The sequence below is a fragment of the Drosophila grimshawi genome, unplaced genomic scaffold, assembly GCF_018153295.1.
Source record: "Drosophila grimshawi isolate 15287-2541.00 unplaced genomic scaffold, ASM1815329v1 contig_1377, whole genome shotgun sequence".
NCBI lineage: Eukaryota > Metazoa > Arthropoda > Insecta > Diptera > Drosophilidae > Drosophila > Drosophila grimshawi.
Window position 1 is genome coordinate 1,345,736 of NW_025062900.1, and position 20,148 is coordinate 1,365,883.

The window sequence follows — 20,148 nt, forward strand, 5'->3', positions numbered from 1 at the left end:
ATTACTCATGCTCAGCGTCTCCATCTCCATTTCAGACTCTGCCCCTGATTGTGGCATCTGATATGCGCCCCTGATATCTGCCCCTGTCACACTGTGTGAGCTGCCTTTGAGTTTGCTAGCACTTGCCGTTTTAATTAAGACATTGATTGCTTAATTAAATTTATTTGGAACCGCCGTTTAATGGCGACATCGCTTAGCGATTTCAAGTGTCATTTTCATATTTCAAAGGCGCACAGCAATGCCAAATTGAATTTTACCTTGATCCACATTTATTTTTATTATTATTGCGAATGAGTCTGTTCAATACATTGATATTCAGTGCACATTAAGTCAATATTTCTTAAGGCTTTAAAATATGTCTTAATTTAATATTTTGTTAATTATTATGGCATCCAAAACAAATTGAAAGCTGTCATGTTATTCAATACATTTTTGAAAGTACTGTCAATTATTATTATTATTACAATCATTATTATTCTTATTGTTGTAGGCGCATATAAATATTTCAAGTGCAATTTGTCGAACGAACTCATATTTTAGAGAGTTTGGCAAGTGAATTTTAAATTGATACACATTTATTTATGTTATTATGCACAAAACTGTTCAATAAATTTATATTAAAACAACTTTATTAAAGCGATTTTTTATTATTATACATTTATATACATTATACATTTATTTATATTATTGTGCACAAAACTGTTCAATAAATCAACTTTATTAAAGCCATTTTATTATAATTATCAGATGAAAATATATAAAATTAAAAGCTCTCAACTTAATCATACATTTATGAGCGTATTATTTATTTTTTGTTATTATTATTGCTCTGTTGTAAATTAGTAAAAAAAAATGTTCACAGGCCGTTTAGATATCATTATTATTTAGTGTTCAAGTTCATAGATGGAAGAGTCTTTGTCTACTTATTGCAGAAATTTTCCAGAATGTATTCTGCAGTCTCGACATATTCAAGACAGAGTCTGCTCACAGCATCCTCCACAATGCTGAGCTGATGTCAGTAAACATGTTATTCGAAGCGAGTTTCCACTCATATTTTGACAGTCAGTTGTACGTTTCATGTCATAACTGCTAAGCAATTTGTTGCTATTTCTGGCTCGTTTTTTTTCAAATGCACCGGTTCTTGTTCAGAAACCCCAGAAATGTGAGTTGAGGCACCCATATATAGCCCATATTTCCGCCTGGAGCATATTATATATATTGATTTTAAATTTTTAATTTTAATTCTTATGATTGCATTTAGTCTACATGAAATAAATAAATAAATAATCGACTTTCAAACTCAAGATTTATTATTCAAGATAAGCTGCAGATAAATGTATCAGTATTCGATTTAAATTCCGTAGTCAAATTATAAAATGAATAATATATGAAAAGGGGGGAGACTTAAACCACAGTCAACAATCTTTCAGGTTAACATTCGATTTGAGACGCTTGAAAGCAGCTTAAAATGGTTTATCTCAACTTTTCACCAGTACGCAAAGCATTGTCAACAATTTATGTGTGTTTATATTGCAATCAATACGTTCTCATCTTATCAGTAATGCAGCAGATTTTATTCTCATGCTCAAGAGTCTAAAGCTGTCTGCTGGTGCCTTGTTGTGAATATGCTCACAATTTGTAAATAAAAGAAATGAATTTATTTTTAGAATTCTGAGTGCTGCAAGCGCAATAAAAATAATAATTAAACGTGAAGAAGATTAAAAACGTGCATTTTATGTTGAATATATGCAAATCACAAGAATGATGGGCACTTTAAGTTAAGGCTCACTTAAAGCTCACCCACAACATTGTATCTAATATTTATCTCACACTTTACCTTTTTTCCCAATATATACATATATATATATGTATGTATATATATGTATGTTTTTTTCAATATTTACTAACATTAGCCAGGGGAATCAGAACGAGCTTTTCAATATGCGGCACTTAAATTTTATTACTGTGCACATTTGATGCCGCACTTTTATGCAACCTGTGCTGCACGTGCTTAGCTTTGCACGTCGATTTTTTCTCTCTTTTTTAGCTGCACACTGCGTATCGTTTTCTCTGCATATAATCTCCATAAAAATACATGCACATATAAACAAAATGTAAAATTCATAAAAAACAAATTTGCGAGCACGAGCACATTTTCATTTTTTTTTTAGCCTTGCAACTGGCAGTTCCACTTTAGTTCAGCGTCGCCTCGGATAGTAGTATTATATTTTGTTGCTATTGCTGTCATCTCTTTCACTCTTTCACTTCAGGTTACTCTCTCTCTCTCTCTCTCTATCTATCTCTCTCTCTCATTGAATGTCTTTCTATGCACTTGCTTTGGCCCTGTCTGCGGTTATTCTCATACTCTCTCATACAATGTTTATTTGGCTAAGCGCCGCTTGTTGTTTGTTTAGACGGTTTATTTTTTCGTTTTATTTTACTCCCTTTTGTGCGGGTGTCAATTTTATTTACTTTTTACTGCACCAACTTGACTTTTATGCACGTTTCAGTTTCCCTCTTCATAATCCACACTCCTTCCTCCCTGTTGTCTAGTCTCAGTTATGTGTCTGCTTCTATTCTGTCTACTTGTCATGCGATCTCCTATTTTCGAAATATTTTTCCCACTTTTTTTTATTATATTTCCTGACAAGTTGCATATTATTGTACAGCTAAGTCAAGCTTCGTAAAGTGAAAATTATTTTCCAAATTTTGTTAGAACATTTTTGTTTAACAAACTTTTGCCGTAATTCAAAATGCTCCATATCAATTTGTGCTTTTGGCTTTCACTGCGTGTGCTGCAATATTTATTGGAACTCCAAAATATAAATCCCTTAAATATTATTGACAAGCATCTTCAAAAGTGCAAATTTGAAATATGAACACGCAAGAATGAATAAATTTAGTAAACTGACTTAATACTCGTGTAAAAGCTAATTTTGCCTACAAAAATGATTTTCAATTAATAGTTCATCTGTCAAGAGTCTTAAGCTGTCTTCAAGAGTCTAAAGTCTGACTTCATTAATTATTTATCTAATGAAAGCAAAATAATACGAGTAAACTTACTCGTTCAGTGTGTCGAATTGCCCGGTTCAAACAAATATGCTGCCTGCAACAAAAATACGAACACATGACAAATTAAATCAAAATAACACATCAGAAAATGTGAGCCAGCTATTCATGTTTATATTATTATTTGATGTCCACAAAATAAACAGAGCTCAGCCAAAGCCCAACCACACTCAAAAAAAAAAAGGCGCCTGAATTTTAAAAGTGCACCATAGTTTTACCGCCAAGGGAAATTCTTATTATTCAGCAAGTATATTTTTAAGAACCAGTGTTTTTAATTATTAACCAAACCTATCTAATTTTTAGAAAAATATTTTCTTATATTTAGAAAAACTTTCTAGTTTTCAAGGCAATATTTCTCCGAGTGTAAGCCCAACCAAACCCAACGACTCAAATTATATAAACAAAAAGAGGGCAATAAATGCGAATCGCCCGAGGCAAGCTGCAACAGTCTCCAACCGGCAGTCAAACTCATTAGATACGCACGCGTTGCAAGCATACAAAGAGATAGAGATAGAGACAGAGAGAGAGAGAGAGAGAGAGAGATGGACATCGAATATGCCGTAGAGAATGCTCACGATGAGAACATATTGACGCATGAATTGCCGCTGGAAAAGGAGGTGAGTTTGATTTCCGTACATAGGAATCGGAAAAGGAATAGGAATCGGAATATATATATATAGGTTTGATAGATTTGGCATTTTCAGTTGTGTTTATCGTTCATGTTGTCGCTGCTGGCGATGCAGTCACAACCGGATGAAGGCTTCGATGACGAAACTCTCCTTTTGCGTGAACAGTTGCTGAGATACAAGGCCGAAGTGGATGCCCTGGATCGCAATGCCAACGATTATTACGAGAAGAAGGAGCTTCTGATCTATAAGATATTTTGTGAGTTTCGTGGCATGGTCAATGGGTCCGAGTTGCACGTGTATCTCCCCTATATAGATGAATAAAATGAGGCTGAATTTTGTTGTTGTTGTTCACAGCACACAACACACAATTCACAGTTCAGTTCAGCAGTCTTTACTTTAGCTGTGAAATTAATGCTTTTTCCATTTAAATGTACAATTGCCAGCGATGCTTTACAGAGCCAGACATAGGTGCAGGATCCACGCACCTTTGTCTGCAAAATTAATTTCAACTAGAGCCACAGGAAGCTGGGTAGGCAAAACCATTTTGAATGCCAAGCGTAATATTTAACAACCAAATAAACAAGCAGCAGGGCGTGGAGCAAACTGCTACAAGTCTCCCCCTTAAAATGACTTAACATGTCTGGCAAACTGGTTGGATTATTGCTCTGACAGGCAACGACAATATATTGTTTGTAGGTGTACAACATACAGCCTATGAGCCTGCGAGTATGCCGCATCATTGACTACATACAGGTGCCACCAAGTGGCGTGTCCATGCGGCTTATGCACGACTTGAGCAGCAGCGTAGACATCATTAGGCAAAAGCGACTATCTTCTGATGATGATGCCCTAACAGTGGGTACCACTACTATGTCATAGTAAAAGTCTTGTTTATAGAAGGCCTCTTTTCAGATCGAGGAAAGATCGTCAATAAAAATTAATTTCTTGGCTCTCAACAGACCACCTTCCACAATTAATTTCGTTCATTTTCAACTGAAAACTGGTCCAGTAACTGAGTTCTTGTTTGGAATCCTTTGTGCCATTGATAATTGTGTGCCAGAGTATTTAAACTTCGGCACTGCGCAGGTAAACGCGATTTTTGTTTTTGACTCGGATTTCTGGAATGTCTTGGCAAATTGGCCAAGGCGCTTGACTGGAATGCGACTCTGGGACTCGGAATTATCCAGCTGAACCGAACCGCATTGAACCGCACCAAAGCGAACTGAACTGAAGCTGAGCTGCTTCATTAAAATTTCTCTGCACGGAGCATGCAAACATGAGAAAACAAAAATACAAAAAATGGCAGCGACTCATTGGAATTTGTTTAATTAAGCATAGTTGCCCAACAAGTTGACATGTGCTGGGGTCCCCTCCCCCACCCCCTCTATTTACTTCACGAATTAATTGCGTAATCGAATTGAATGGAGGTTAAAACTTTAAACTAGCTGCTGCTATCAGCTGAGAATAGCTGCCAATGTTGGCTTAATTAATTATCGGAGAAATCGCGTTGTTCTCGTTGTTGGGCCCACGTTCTGTCACGCACACATGCACGCAGACGCCCTCTGCCGGGCAAATCGGATAAACCGTGCAATTAAGCACCGTCAACCCCAAACACCAACTCCCTTTCACTTTCATCCCTTTGCCCACTGCTTGGTTGGCGGTTTCTAGGTGCGTGCTGTGCTCTCAACTCGAGGACGACTCTGCCGCTTTCGACCCATTCACTCAAGTATTAATAACGCCAAAGTGTTGCGTAGCAAATTTATTAAGATGCCGTCGGCGGCAGGCGTTGCCATTGCTACTCGTTGTTGCCTCAGCTGTTGCCACGTCAAACATTCTTTTTTTGTTTTTTACCGACCCTGCTGCGTTTTTCTTTTGCTTTTTCTTTTTTCCGCCTTCTCTCTTTTTGTAGTTTTAGGCCGGTTTTGTTGGGTTCCTTGACGCTTGTGTATCTATATTTTCGATAAATTATTAACAATGTGACGTATGAGTAATATTTAAAGCTCTGCCTAAAAAAGTGAAATTACTTTCAACGCAACGGAAATTGCTCAAAATTAAATTGAATGAATTTCAATACGCCCACAAATATTTGATTAGGCAAAAGTTTGACTGCCTTTTCGCAGACTTTAACAAGAAAAAAGTAAAAAGAAAAATACCAATTTGTATACCCTAATAAATAATTGCAATAAAGTTTTGCCCAGGCTCATTGAAAAATTATCGTATAAGCGAATATGGCAAATTTTAAATATAACTTTAAGAAAATTGTTGAAACATTAAACTCAAATTCATTGATATAGCCGCAAATATTTGATTAGGCATTTGTAAGAAAAAGTTTTCCTTTCTTTCACAATCTTTAAAAAGCAGAAGAAAAGCAGAAAAACACAAAATTTTATAGCCTAATAAATAACATAATTAAGTCGTAGTAATATGATAATGTATCTTAAAGCCATTCAAATATATCCTTTGAAATTTAAAGGCAAAAGTTTTGCATCTCTTCGCATATATTGACAAAAAACGAAAAAATAAATAACAACAAACAATATTTTTTAAATTTTTGTCGGGCTTATTGAAAACTTATCTCAACTATTATATAAACAAATTTCAATACTTGAAACTCTTCAAAGAACCCCATACAATCGAATTTTCCGTTTTAAAGCATTATTGAATATTGTATGAGAGCAATTTGTCGCTCATTCTATTTCAAAATTGCATGTGCTAAATAAATAAATTGGATCTGAGCAACACAAATTATGAGTAGAACTTATTGCAGCTGGCAGACTCGCAGTCAGGCAGTGAATTCATATTTTATTTCATTCCATTCTCTGGGGTGCAATATATTCAAGCGCAATGCCACAAATCTCAACTCAGTCGACATGCATTTTCCAAAAGATGAAACTACAGTGCAATAAAAAAGTTCTGGCCACAAAATAACAGTCTGCAATGGGACGAACGTGAGCTCCATGTTCTTAATAATTTCTGTGAATTAACCTGATGATTTTATTGCCAAGTTATTTCCTAATATTTGTACCGACTACTAAAAGTACTCGTTTTCAGACATTTATGTTTGTAGTCTCCATTTACTATAAATAAAGTTTTAAACAGATATTTCAAAACTTTCCCAATAAAAAATGGCAAAAATAATTGAAAAAGTTTGGAACGGCAGATAAAAACCACTCTGACCTGATAAAATATATATATTCTTGATCAGTATTAACAGTTGAGTCGATTTAATCATATCCGACTCTTTAAAATATACGCAGATTATGTTTATTTAACTTTATCGATATAAATCGATTTTTTATAGCATTAAAAGAACACAATTGTAAATATATAACATTCCCATATATATATAATATAAACATACATATAATTTATCACATTCCCATATATATATAATATAAACATACATATAATTTATCAACTGTAAAAATATTGTGAATATCATATAAGAATGACAGACTTTGTTAACCAGAACATATTTACATATTAATCAAACCGGTTGAGCTCTCTCGTTTTAGTCTATATATTACATTTTATGCTTACTTTTGACATAGGTATTTAGTTTCCAACTATATTCCTTTGCCATACTATTTTTTAAGTATTTTTTTCTCTCCTTGCAATTCTGGCATCCCTTTGAAGTCTCATGCTGAGGGAGAGCGACATGCATCGATAACGCGTAAATTGTGAGATAAAATAACAAAAAAAAAGAAGGAAAATAAAAAAAAATAAAAATACCTAGATACCCGCTGTGGATGTGAATTTATGGATGTGGGCGGCATAAGGTCATAGTTCGGCGTACATATGTCTGCATGGCTTGGCCCAACAAATCATCATTAAATGGAACACATAGAGCAGAGAGAACGGAGCACAGCCCAGCAGAGCACAGCACAGCACAGCAATGTGGTGGACACAAGTGACTGCATGTTGGCCAGCCATAAATAATAATTTAATTATTTTATTACTTAAAAATGCAGAACAAATGCATTTTATACACGCGCTAACAATTAATGTACTAAAATTAAGGCTTAAAGTCCATAGAATAATTGCGTTCATAAAAATCCCCCTTAATGAAAAGTGGCCAAAAGTGAACATCAGCCGCCCGGTCCACAAAATCCACTGAAGCAAACAAAGCACACGACAAACAGGCGACTCCAAGTAACTGGAGCTAGGGGTAAAAAAAAAAACAAAATAACAGCAAAAACCATTGACAGAGGAGGGAATAGAGGATGAGGTGGAGCTGGAGGAGGAGCACTGGGGTAAAAGTGGAGAAACAGTAGGGCAAATGGTTTTCATTTCAGCTCTTGGCTCTTGGCGTTTGAAATGTCAGCACAGTGCGACAAAAAGGCGTTGCCGCAATTAGCACAGACCGGCAAATACACGCGATATATGCTATATATTCTATATACGGTGCACATACACTTTCAAAAAAATAGCGGCCTTAAAATGAAAGTCGCTCTGAGAACTGCCAAGGTTTTCTTGCTTATAACAAAACAAATATATATGTAAATCAAGAAGTATTTTTTCTATTTATGTAACTATATTTCTATTATAAATAAATATTTTCTTTTTTCTAAATGTTAATATTAATCATTTTTTAATTAAGAATAGAAATGCCCTGGTTTTTGGCAATATAATTTCTTAATAATAAAGTAAGCTTCACTTGCAAATCTTCTTAATTTCTTGTCAATTTTTTTCGTTAGTGTACAAACGACTAAGTGCGGCATGTGTGCGCATATATTTTGTTGGCAGAGTCACAGTCACAGTTACAGCCAGAACCATGATGCTTATTATGCTTGTGGCAAGCCTTTGAAAATGGGCTCCATTTCAACACGCACACACGCCATCTGAAATGTGTAATTCTATCTGTGTGTGTGTGAGAGTGTGTTTGTGTGTGATCATAATTGTAGTGGCTGCAAATAACAGCAGCTACACCAACAACAACACCAACAACAATAACAACCATTACAGCACAAAACAAAAGGCCTTGTATACCGTACAGTCTGCGGCAGTTGTATTCGTCCCGGTTTGCATGTGCTGCGCCTGCATGCTTAAAACTGTCAACTGTAAATTTCTTTTACCTCTTTCTATCCTGTTTTTCTTGTTGTTGCTGTGGTTTTGTACAGCAGAGTTCATGTAACCCTTAAGGCTAATACAAACACAAATGCATACTTATTGTTACAACAACAATAACAGCAAGAACAACAACAATGACAACGCAAAGCATTTTATTAAGATGTTCACTACAATTTGTAAAAAAGGGAAAAACAAACAAACAAACAAACCAACAAACAAACAGCCAGCAGAAAATGATTGGTACACAAAGGCCTTGTTTGACTAAGGTAATTCTGTGCATAGTTGACTCAAGTAGAAAATAACCTGGGGCTTACATAATCGTTTCTGAATGGAACTAATAGCTGTATTAGTTAACATTTATTTATTTTCTTTAAAACAGAACTAAAAGCTCTATAAGATAATATTTATTTAATGTGATCCAAAAAGCAGTCCACAGAACAATTTTAAAGTTAAATATGGAATATGATCACAGTTAAGCACGGTCAGAGATTTTCTAAAATATGTATTGTCCGCCTCACGTAACTATATATTTCCCCTCAATAGAGTCATCTTCCAAATAGAAGCAGTTCTTGTATGCCGCTTAAAGTTCGAGTTTTATAAAAACTTCAACACGTTTTTAATGCAAGCTAAGTAAAACTTGATATTTAATATAAACAAATAAAAATCCGAGAGTAGATTTCAAAGGGAACAAAAGAAATAATTGCCAAGAGCAAAACTGGAATGCTATTTGAAAAATCTAATCCGTTTGAACAATTCATATCAGCAAACAACAAATAAACACTCAATATTTATTTCTGGCAAATATGTAAACAAGTTGACATTTCGAATTTTTGCTTTGCATGACGTACTCTTGTGTCCAAAATTTCATAGCTATCGAAGGGTCAACACAGAAGTACTTGAAAATAAAAATATTTATTTTTCATAGCTGCAGTTATTTGTATATTTAGATCAACTATGGCACACAGCAAAAATGACATAACAACAATAAGCGAATTATCAACAATGGAATTTTCTTATCAAGAAATACTCATGTGTTTTTGTTTATATATGTATACATATATATATATATATATATATCAAAATATAATAAAGGTCTAACTGACTCAGCCATGATTGGAACTGGAGACGAGGCAAGCGACTTTTGCGTTATATGCTCAATTTACATTCACAAATAAAATGCACATCAAATTGCAGTTGAAACTTGAGATAATTTTGCCAGCTGCTCATTAGTAGAGAGCTGAATTCTAACAAGCTGCAAAGGGAGCCAAAAATAAATATTTACTTTAGTTCTTCCACTACTTTTGCAGCTGCAACTGAAACAAATGAGTTTCTTTTTTTGCGTTGTGTCTGCGTGAAATTATATCTGGCAGCTCAAAGGTTAAGGCAGAGCTAACAAAGCTGAAGCAATAACTAGAAACTGAAAAAAAAACTTAAAAAAAAGACAGAAAAACATAAAGAAATGTCTGCTTACATTTGAAATAATTTTAGTAAAGGGGCGGCGTGCATAAAAATCAGGCAGGAAGAATGAAAGTAAAATAAAAGAAATGCTAAAAGTTTTCTCATGTCGCGCAACGAGCAGCGGAAACGGAAATGGCAACGGAAGTCACATCGGACGACATGTGCGGACATGTGGCCCTAATTTCAACACTCATAAATATGTAGATTTACTTTTTCTGCACTCTGCGGAATTGCCGGCAACCAAAACAACAACAACAGCAACAACAACAGAAACAACACCTATGCCAATCACATTTGAACTTCCATACATAATTAGATATATACATACATACATATATACATATATACATATATTTATGATCAAATTCATTTGTGCGCCCAACAATAATACGCAGGTAAAATATGGTTTTAATTAAAAAATTTCGCCTGCAGTACCATGTTAAAATAAATACAAATACAAATTTTTTAAGAACAACAAACAATAATATCAACAAAACTGGCAAATTATACAAAAACCTTGCTGTTCACACAGACGTAACAACAATAATAAGGGCAGCAGCAGTTACACACAGTTAAGACTTATGAGGCACACAAATACATTCAGAAAAAATACCATTCAATTTTCAATTATTGCCCAAAAAAAATATGATTGCCCTGAAATTTATAAAAAAAATTCTGGTTTTTAGAGAAAAGTATTCTAAATATGCGAAACAAAGGGCATCTTTTACATTTCTAAGCAATGTTTTATATTATAAATAAATCACTTTCTCAGAAGTAGTAACAAGAAAACCAATAATAAAAATGTAAATTCAAAATGGAATCATAAAAAATTTGCCCTGCCGACTGTTATATTTATGTTAAGTTTTTATATGAATTATAAATATTATATAAATATTTGTATGCTTAAAATTTTAAATAAATTTAACCTAATATTTAATAATAATGTTTAAATATTTTTGATTGATCATTTATTATTGTGGTGTCCTTATTTATAATAATTAAATATGTTTCTTTGCTGCAAAATATATTGGAGCACATAAAAGATAAAAAAAAAATCACTTGAACTTGATCCAGCAAAAAATACATTTCAATATTTAATACGCTATTATAATAATAATACAAGTAATGAAGAAGCTCATGTACCAATTCTGTATATACAAAATAAAGCTCTTGAAGTTATGGAAATTAAGCCTAGAATTTAGAAAAGACAAGCACTTGCTTCCACAATTCAAGAACATTTTCTGACTAAGAAGATGTGTCAAAATCAGAGCACATTTTCTCTGAGTATACCTTTACAGAGCAGAGCAGAGCAGAGTATTTAAATAGTATAGCTATATTATGGTATGCACACTTTACGACAAAATAAGGATACCCACGGCTAGGGCATACAAAGCTGCAGAGCCATTAAGCAAGTCTCGAGCAGCACAAAAGCGTCGATGCCATAAAAATGAATTCGCCAAGACAATGAGAACAACAACAACAAGAGAAGAAAACCGCGCTGCTCTAAACGTAAACAATGCCACAAAAGCAACACGTGCCACGCCTGCCTGCCACAAACCCCTCCCCGCTCTCTCCGCCCCACTACCAACTGTCAACGCCCTCGAACATGGCTGCTAAATGCTCACGTAGTCGTCTTAATGAGCCACAGGTTTTACTTACGGACAGGTAGAGCAACAATAAAACCCAACATAAAAGCCACAAACAGAGAGAAAAGCGTCCAAAACAAAATGAAATGAAATGAAATGGCTTAATTTATTAAACACGAAAATAAGGAACACACCAAACAACAAGAGCCTTCCTTTTTTTGCCGTGTGTTTAATTAAAAATATCAAAACACAACACGGAACAAAAAGCAAAATAAGTATGCAAAAATAAAGCAATAAAAGCAAAAAATGCTGTCGGACTCGCCTCCAGGGTGCACGATGTGACATTGGACACCTGGCGTGGCGAGCGTGGCAACCAATGACATTTTCAAACAATTTCCGCATGTCAAGCCAAACAGCATAGTGCATACGCCCCACAGACAGAGCAAAAAAAAAAAAAACCAAGAGCAGAAAACACAACTCCCGGTCAACCTTCCTGTCGCTCTCTCTGACAGCCGTAAATAGTTTTGTGGAGCAGAAGACTCACAGACTCTGACAACATGTCGGCCTCCCCCATCTGACAATGCAGTAATTTGGCCAAATTGTTAGCATCTAATTGGTAACACACACACAAACACACCCAAATAACTACAGTCTAATATGTATTAAGAAATTCACAAACAAAGCAAGCATCTGAAAGCTGAAAGCTGGCAAGTAGCTTTACTGTCCGAAACGGATTTAATCAGTTTGCTTGACTCCGTTTCTAAGGATTCTTATAATTAGGTGCTGGGCGAGCAAGTCAAAAATTAATAATAGCATCACCCATAAATTAATTTTACTCGTATTTACTAATTTATTCATCAGCGGAATAAGTAGCACAAGAAGCTGGAGGTAGACTTATATTCGTAATTGTAATATTGTAGTTAATCAATTTAAAGTTCATTTTGTTTGTTATATAATTAATATTAAAAATATTTATATACGTTTTTCTTAAAAATAATAAAGACTAGCGAGCTCGACTGGCAGATGAGCTAAGCACAGCTGTTAAATACATATTAAGCTTGCTTGTTGTATTTTGTTTCTTATTCGAACTTAGTGCAATTTGTACAGATGATTAATTATCTGTATCTGTATATGTACAGTATATAGTCTCTAAAGTCGGCTTGTTCATACAGATAAATCGACTCAGTATTTAAGCCTTTGCCTGCTGAAAGTGAAACAATGTTTTTCAGAGAATTCCAAATAAAGTTTAAAATCGAACATTTTTATTTTTAGAAAGTTCGCTATAGATTGAGTTCAGTAACCATTTTATGTAATCCTTTAGTCAGAACAAATTTGATTCGGTGAGGCATTTATTAAAGCATTGTGACAACTTTTGGGGAAACTCTTCTACGTGAAAATTCGATTAAAATAAGAAAACCATAAAGCTGAAAAAGAAGCCCCAAAGCGATTTGGGGCCCCGACAGCAGCAATCAATGCAAAACATTTGTCAAGACATCGAACCCGAAACTGAAACCGAAACTGAAACTGAAACTGAAACCGGGGCCAACATATCAAAGAAATATATGGAGAAACGAACGTGAAATGAAGCAAAAACGGCAATTATGACCGGCATTCAATCAAATGTTCCCTGGGCAATAAATGTACACATCTACATATGAGCCAAAAAAAAAAAGAAACATTATTGTCAATATATGGCATCAAAAGAAAGTTGCTGACAGTCAAATTGGTCCTAGGAACAAACACACACACACACACACAGATATGGAAAGAGAGCCTAAGGCCAAAACAAGATATATTTGGGGCCAGCAGGAAGCGTTATAAAAGCCATTAATACACACATATATATATATACATACATACATATATATATGTATATATATATGCGAAATCAAAGTGTGAATACTGCTCAATGGTTTTCTCACATGATAGTCGACTAAATTGTTTGGGGAATGGAGAAATGAAGTTGTGGTTAGGGCATAGGGAACCGTTTTAGCCAATATGGCCCAGGCAGTATTTTATTGTTTGGTCTTCGACAATAAAACGCCTGAAAATAAAAGGCAGCAAATCTTTCATTATTCATTATAAGCGCCACACAGACCGCAATAACTTTTAGCCGGTGCCACCCCGAAAGGAAAAACCAACCCGAGAAGTCATTTATCTTGCGTTCGTTCGATAGTCGAAAGTCAGTCGGTAAGTCAGCTGAGTGTTGTACACTGCCCAAAGTTTCATCAATCTTTCAATAATGCTGCTCAAATTACCAAAAAGAAAAAAAAAAAAAAAGAGAAAAGAATAAGGCATGGTTACTCTGCTCAGGTAAGTGCTGTAGAGTTGAGAGCCAACAGGCCGAGGCAGGGTTCAGTGTCATGTAAATTTGTTTGCGCTGTTGCACGTAGCCCATAAAATGTCTTGCAATGTGCCCTCACTTAAGCGGCAATTGAACCACTATAAACACACCAACACACACACACACACAGACACACACATATGAGTGTGTGGCAGGTCATCAGGATGGCAGTGAACGAAGACAGTTGGAAAGTAAATAAATCATGCGGCGAAGCAGGTCCTTGAACTGCTTACGCGTCCCACGCTTCAACGCACCCACAAAACAGACTTTTATTTATTTTTATCATTTTTCTGCCATTGACGTGGCCAACGCACACATACACTCTATGTATGTATATGTATATATGTACTCAATTTTTTTTTCTTCCGTTTTGGGTTTTCTTGATGGCTAATAAATTCGTGCCGCATTCGCATATCCCTTTTATTTATGTTTGTGTTTAGCGCTTTTTATTGATTATACCGTATAAAATATCTACAGTTTTCTGCTCTTTCTCTCTCTCTCTCTCTCTCTCTCTCTCTCTGTCTTGCTCTTTCCTTCTCGTTCTCTTTTCTTTTTGGATATTTCACAGTTTATAAGTACTCATCTTGTCAGATATATCGCATAACTTGTCGCTCCACTGCGCCTAATGAAGTTATGGCTTGTTTCGGTTCTCGGTTCTCGCTTCTTCGTTCTCGGTTTTCCCCCATCTCTGCCTCTGGGGTAATATATTTTCATTAGCCCAATAATGAAGTTGTTTCGGGTTCCAGTTTTGGCCTGAGTCAGCGCAAATTATTTTCATTCATTTAATTGACAGAGCACTGAATTTATGAAAATTACCAACAAATATATTAAACAAATGTTTATGGCATCAGTGTGCTTCAATTGGCCAAACAGATGTCCATATATTAATAAAAAAAAAACCATCTGGATTATGTTGCATAATTTTAACAACATAATTTTCAACATTTATAGCAAAAAAAAAAACAAAATTATCATATAAATTCAAATTATATTATATATTATATATTATCTTATAATTATATAAATAATTATGAGAAATATATTTCAAAATAAATAAATCAAAACTATCAGATATATGTTCAATAATGAAATTTATACATGTCAGTGTCACAGATTCCGTAAATTTAAATTTAATTCTCCGCAATTTGTTGCAATTTGTATTTTAGTTGTTCTTCTCTCTGTCGGAAAAACACACTTTTTGAGCACATTTTTCAATTGTGTCCAGCACTTTTTTAGCCAGCAACGCCAAACGGTAAATTGCAAATTCTTCTCATATTTATGCTCCGATTGGACCAAATTATATGGCTGTTTCTTCTTGAGATCGGGAAACCAGATGCGCAGGCCACTAATGCCAGTCAATCTGGCATTATCCGGATGCTCCAGTTCAATGAGTTGCTGGATATATTCCAGAAAATCGACTGCAGAACGATTCATGTTGAGCAATGGCAAATGAATGCAACTGATTTCTTAGTTGTTGACCAACTTAAATAGGCAACGATTAAGCCTTGAGCTTAGTCACAACAATGTGAGAAACAGTTGTACAACTAAAAATTGTTTGAGCTGATAAGAAAAAGGTGTTTCTTTACGTGTCTCGTTTGTCAAGTGTGGACATGATATAAATGCGACACTTTCGCGCGGCTCCTGCTCGGCATGTTGCCAGTTAGACAGCCCAAAGGCTGGCCGTAGTCTGTGACCCGATGACAGTCAAGTCACACACGTTGTGGCAGCAACTGCAGCTGCAACATTTCACTGGCAGCTGGCCAGTTTATCCGTAAGCCTTTCATAAGCCAATTGCAGACACGATTGCAATTTAAGAACAAAAGCGAAACGCGCTCTAACATCTCGCATCTCGCATCTTGACAAATTGCTATCCGCACAATATCATGCGGTAAACATATATATATACATATATGCACTATACGGCTTAAGACTTGACAAATTGTTGACCACATTTCCAACATTCCACCATTTTAATAATAATAAATGCCTAATTCAGAAACAAGTATCGTCTGCCTTAAAGGCCAAGTGGCTTATGCGAAGTCACTCTTTCCGGAAAATCGTAAATTGCTTGTGCAAATATGATAAAATATCCCGAAAATTCGATATATGTTTTTTTAATTTTAGAAAATTGAACCCTGAATAAAGGAATAATGAATAACTGTGTTTTGTTTAGAAATATACTCTCTAAACAATTAGGTGAGTTACCATTGGTTAATCCAATAAAACTCCAGTTGAGTAATTTTTCTGAGTGTATGTGCTTACTTACTTACATTCTTACATACTTTTGGACAACTTAATCACTCATTTCCCTCTACATATTTATACTGAACCAAAAGTAAGCAATTTGAGCAATGGCTGCCTGCTACGAAACCCATGCATGGAACACAAGGTGATAGCTCTGGAATCTGCATAACAATTAAAGAAGAAGCACGACAAGCGAGTAGGCATAAGATAAAAGCTTATTGCTATAGATGTAAGCATAACTGTAAACTGGTGAAAGTACTTTTCCCCAATGGGTGAATGTATATGGATATGGATATGGATATGGATATTGATGAAATGAAGGCGTGTTCGTATGAAGATGCTATGCAAGCGCGCATTGTCAATCGATACGCATTGCAGAGAGCTGTCTTAAGTGTTGAATAAACACATTCGATACTCGATAGCCGCGTTGAATTGAGTTGAGTTGAGCTGAGCCTAGATTGGGCTGGGCCATTAAGCGACATCGAACGTGCAGCGCTAAAATTGAAGTGTTATGCGATGGCGGCCAGTATCCATTATCCATTATCCAGACGACAGCTCCTCCTCATCGCTCAATTAATCCATGGGTGTTCCAGGCACTCGTCAGCTGTCATTATTCCTTGCACCTCGACTAATCGCACACGAAACGGGTAACGGGAATAGCGTTCTTGTTACGGGAATACCATTGCTATCAACTGTTTTATTTCCAACAAATCTCGTTATGCAACCCAAATGTCAGTAGAAGCATTACCTAAAGCATGCTCGACTAGCACATGCTCTGTATGTGACTATTAACTGAGGGCAGCGTAACGATTGATACTTTATTGAATAGTCAATCAGTAGATACTATTTATGAATTATGTACTTTAACAAATTCGAAAAATATTTTTTTTTATTTGATACTGAAATTAACTTTTATTAATTTTCACAGAAATTTGGGCATTCTATTCATTAAGAGCTTCGATTAATTATAATTAAAATCATTTCGGGAAACAGCTCAAGAATTTATTATACAATTTTTTGTTATGTCGTGAGGCTGCACCTTAACAATTTTTAAAATTATTAGAATGTAGGATTTTTTGTTCAATCGTTTCTAGGCCATAAAAATTAGGGATTCAATAAGTTATATTAATTATAGCGCCTAATTATTATGAATTATGATGAAATTTTCATGCAAACAGCATAAGATAAATTTTTACATTTTTTTTCAAAGTTTTTATTTGATTTATTATTGTTGTGACAAATACTGCAATATATGGTAAAACAAGTATTGATCATCTTGAAAATAGTAAGCTGAGCAGTTCAGCTGAGCTGAAATAGAAAAGCTTAGCAGCTAAGTGGATAAATGAATCTAACGAATCCAATGAAAAATCTATAAGCAGCAAAGAAATTGATATTTTCAGTTAACAAACGGCAACAAGCAATCAATTGAGGTAAACAATTGCACTGTCTCTACTAGTATAACTATGCTGTCTTTGGTTAATACACAAATTCTCAATCTTGTTGTCCAATACGAAAAACTGAAATCCTATACAGCTACAGGGTGTAACAAACTCTTTATGTTTTACGTGCTATCTAACAGATTTTTGGCATTTTTGGCATTTCACATTGTGATTGTGAGTTCTTTTCTAGTATAACATTCAACGTATCTGTGGCTGCGATTCTCTGTTTCTGTTTCGCTCTCTCTGTGTGTGTGTGTGGTGTGCGGTTGAGTGTATGTGTGTGTGGGTGTGTGTGTGTATGGGTGTGTGTGTTGGTCTGGCGCACTTTTCCAATCCGTTGGATTTATTCTTTGGCAGTTTTGTCGGTTGGTCGGTCGCATTGGCCATCGAATACTGCAATTTACACAAACGCTTCGATATACTGCAACACACACTTTGCGGCCGGCCAACAGCGGGTCAACAGCTTGTTAAGTTTTGTTTTGTGCTTTACTTTAGATTGCATTCAACCCACACATATGCTGCTGGCTAAACGTGTTTATATACCACACATATCAACATAGATAGGCACACACACACCGGGACACACACACACACACACCTGCCTGCAGCCAACTCTCTGCAATGTCGGGTCATTTTTGGGCTGGGTATGTTTTATGAGTAAATTGATTGTAAGCATGTCATAAATCAACAGTTTATGACGTTGTACCAAAACATATGTTTCTGCGAGACTGAAGTAAAGTACGTTTGTTATCAAATAGTACAGATGGGGTAGAAATATATATAGTAAAAATAGTACAGGTGGAGTATAAAGCATAAAATATAAAGTAAATATACAGCACAAAAAATTCAACTTGTGCATCAGTTAAATTCAATTTGTAATCAAAAGAAATATCTTCTTTATAAATAAACAGACTAACAGTTGCGTGAGTGTTGAAAAACGCCCAGCTTTAACTAAGGCTGGGAAAAGGAATTTCAGACTCGGATCAAAAATTTGCAGAGAGCCATAACTTTATTTAAACTGAGCGGATATTTAATAACTAGGTCTTTTTAATCACGATTTGACTTCTAGATCAAAACTACATTTAAAGTTTCAAACTCGATTCTCCTCGAAATTCATTTGTAAATTATACTCCCAAAACCAAGGATATGACTTGAGCTCCTTTTTAGTATTACATCCAAAATAAAAAAAAGTTATTCTGTACTGATTTTTATTTTAAAATTATTATTGTTATTCAAATTTTCAAAAACCAGAGCTTTTTGACCTTTAGATCAACGTTCGAAATACGATTTTGACTCGATTTTCATGCTTAAATTACACTCTCAAAAAAACTACTCCCAACTTTCTCAAAACTGATCAAACTTTAAAAAACCAGCACTTTTTGAGCATAATTTGACCTAAAGTTGAGTTTTACATTTATTGTTAAAAACATGAAACTAGCTCCTTTTTAAAACAACTTAATTTTAATCCTACTTCACTCAATTTTAAATAAAATATTTAGCTAACAACCAGATTAAATCGAATTGGGTCTTCCTGCGTTTTATGCCTTTTGCTTCTTCTACAAGTGAAATATATGCTGCCAGTTTATGATTCTACTCGCATGTTTGCTTTAGCATTTTTTTCTTCAGATTTTTCCGAATTGTACATTTCAGTCACATAGCACATATTGTGCTATGGTCATGTGCCCAGAAACTTAAACTTCTGCTATTTTCTGCACAACTAGCAAAACTTCAACGTTTGAGTTTTGCTTTTGTGGAAAACTGCAGCAATGGTTGCCTTTTTCATTCGCTTCGCTGATGCTTTTGTCTCTCTTCTCAGTCTGGAAACTCATCATTGCCTCCAGCATCTAAATATGAACGGCAAATTCTATGGTTTTGAAATGTGTGTGCACATCACGCATTAGACGGGTGTGTGTGTGTGTGTGTGTGGCACAGGTTTTTGGGGGCAATTGCAGGCGACTGTTACAACTTGCCACAAATTGGTTGCCAAGCCTCGACTTAATATCCATTTCAAATGGACTAATCGTAATACATGCCCCTTAATACCTACCCCCATTGCAAAATTGTTATATTCCATCACAGCCTAAAATGAACTCCCCCATAAAGAAGAAAGTATTCGATTTACTGCAGTGTCTGACTATTGAATAGTGTATTGAGCGTTGTTCATTTGCATTTGGATTTAATTAATGCATGGGCATTTTCGGGCATTAGAGTTACGTTATTAGGACCCATTGTCATTTTCTACAGTTTTATGCGATATTTGGAATTTTTGGCGAATTTGTCAAACGGACGTTTAAATTACATTTGCAGCA

At 35.1% G+C, this 20,148-nt stretch overlaps 2 protein-coding genes across 3 annotated transcripts in view; one reads left to right on the forward strand and one right to left on the reverse strand.

Annotated features, from left to right (window-relative positions):
- Positions 1-20,148, reverse strand: part of LOC6562482 — an 81,082-nt gene that overhangs the window by 29,426 nt on the left and 31,508 nt on the right. The gene's annotated exons all lie outside the window — the stretch shown is intronic.
- LOC6562481 lies at positions 3,543-4,106 on the forward strand. Of its 2 annotated transcripts, none has more exons than XM_032736166.2 (2): positions 3,543-3,686; positions 3,759-4,106. In XM_032736166.2, exons 1-2 carry the CDS (start codon positions 3,612-3,614, stop codon positions 4,017-4,019), a joined length of 336 nt encoding a protein of 111 aa, XP_032592057.1. In that variant the 5' UTR covers positions 3,543-3,611; the 3' UTR covers positions 4,020-4,106. The 2 variants fall into 2 exon arrangements, with proteins under 2 accessions (XP_032592057.1, XP_032592058.1); XM_032736167.1 differs by having other exon boundaries at positions 3,544-3,686; positions 3,774-4,106.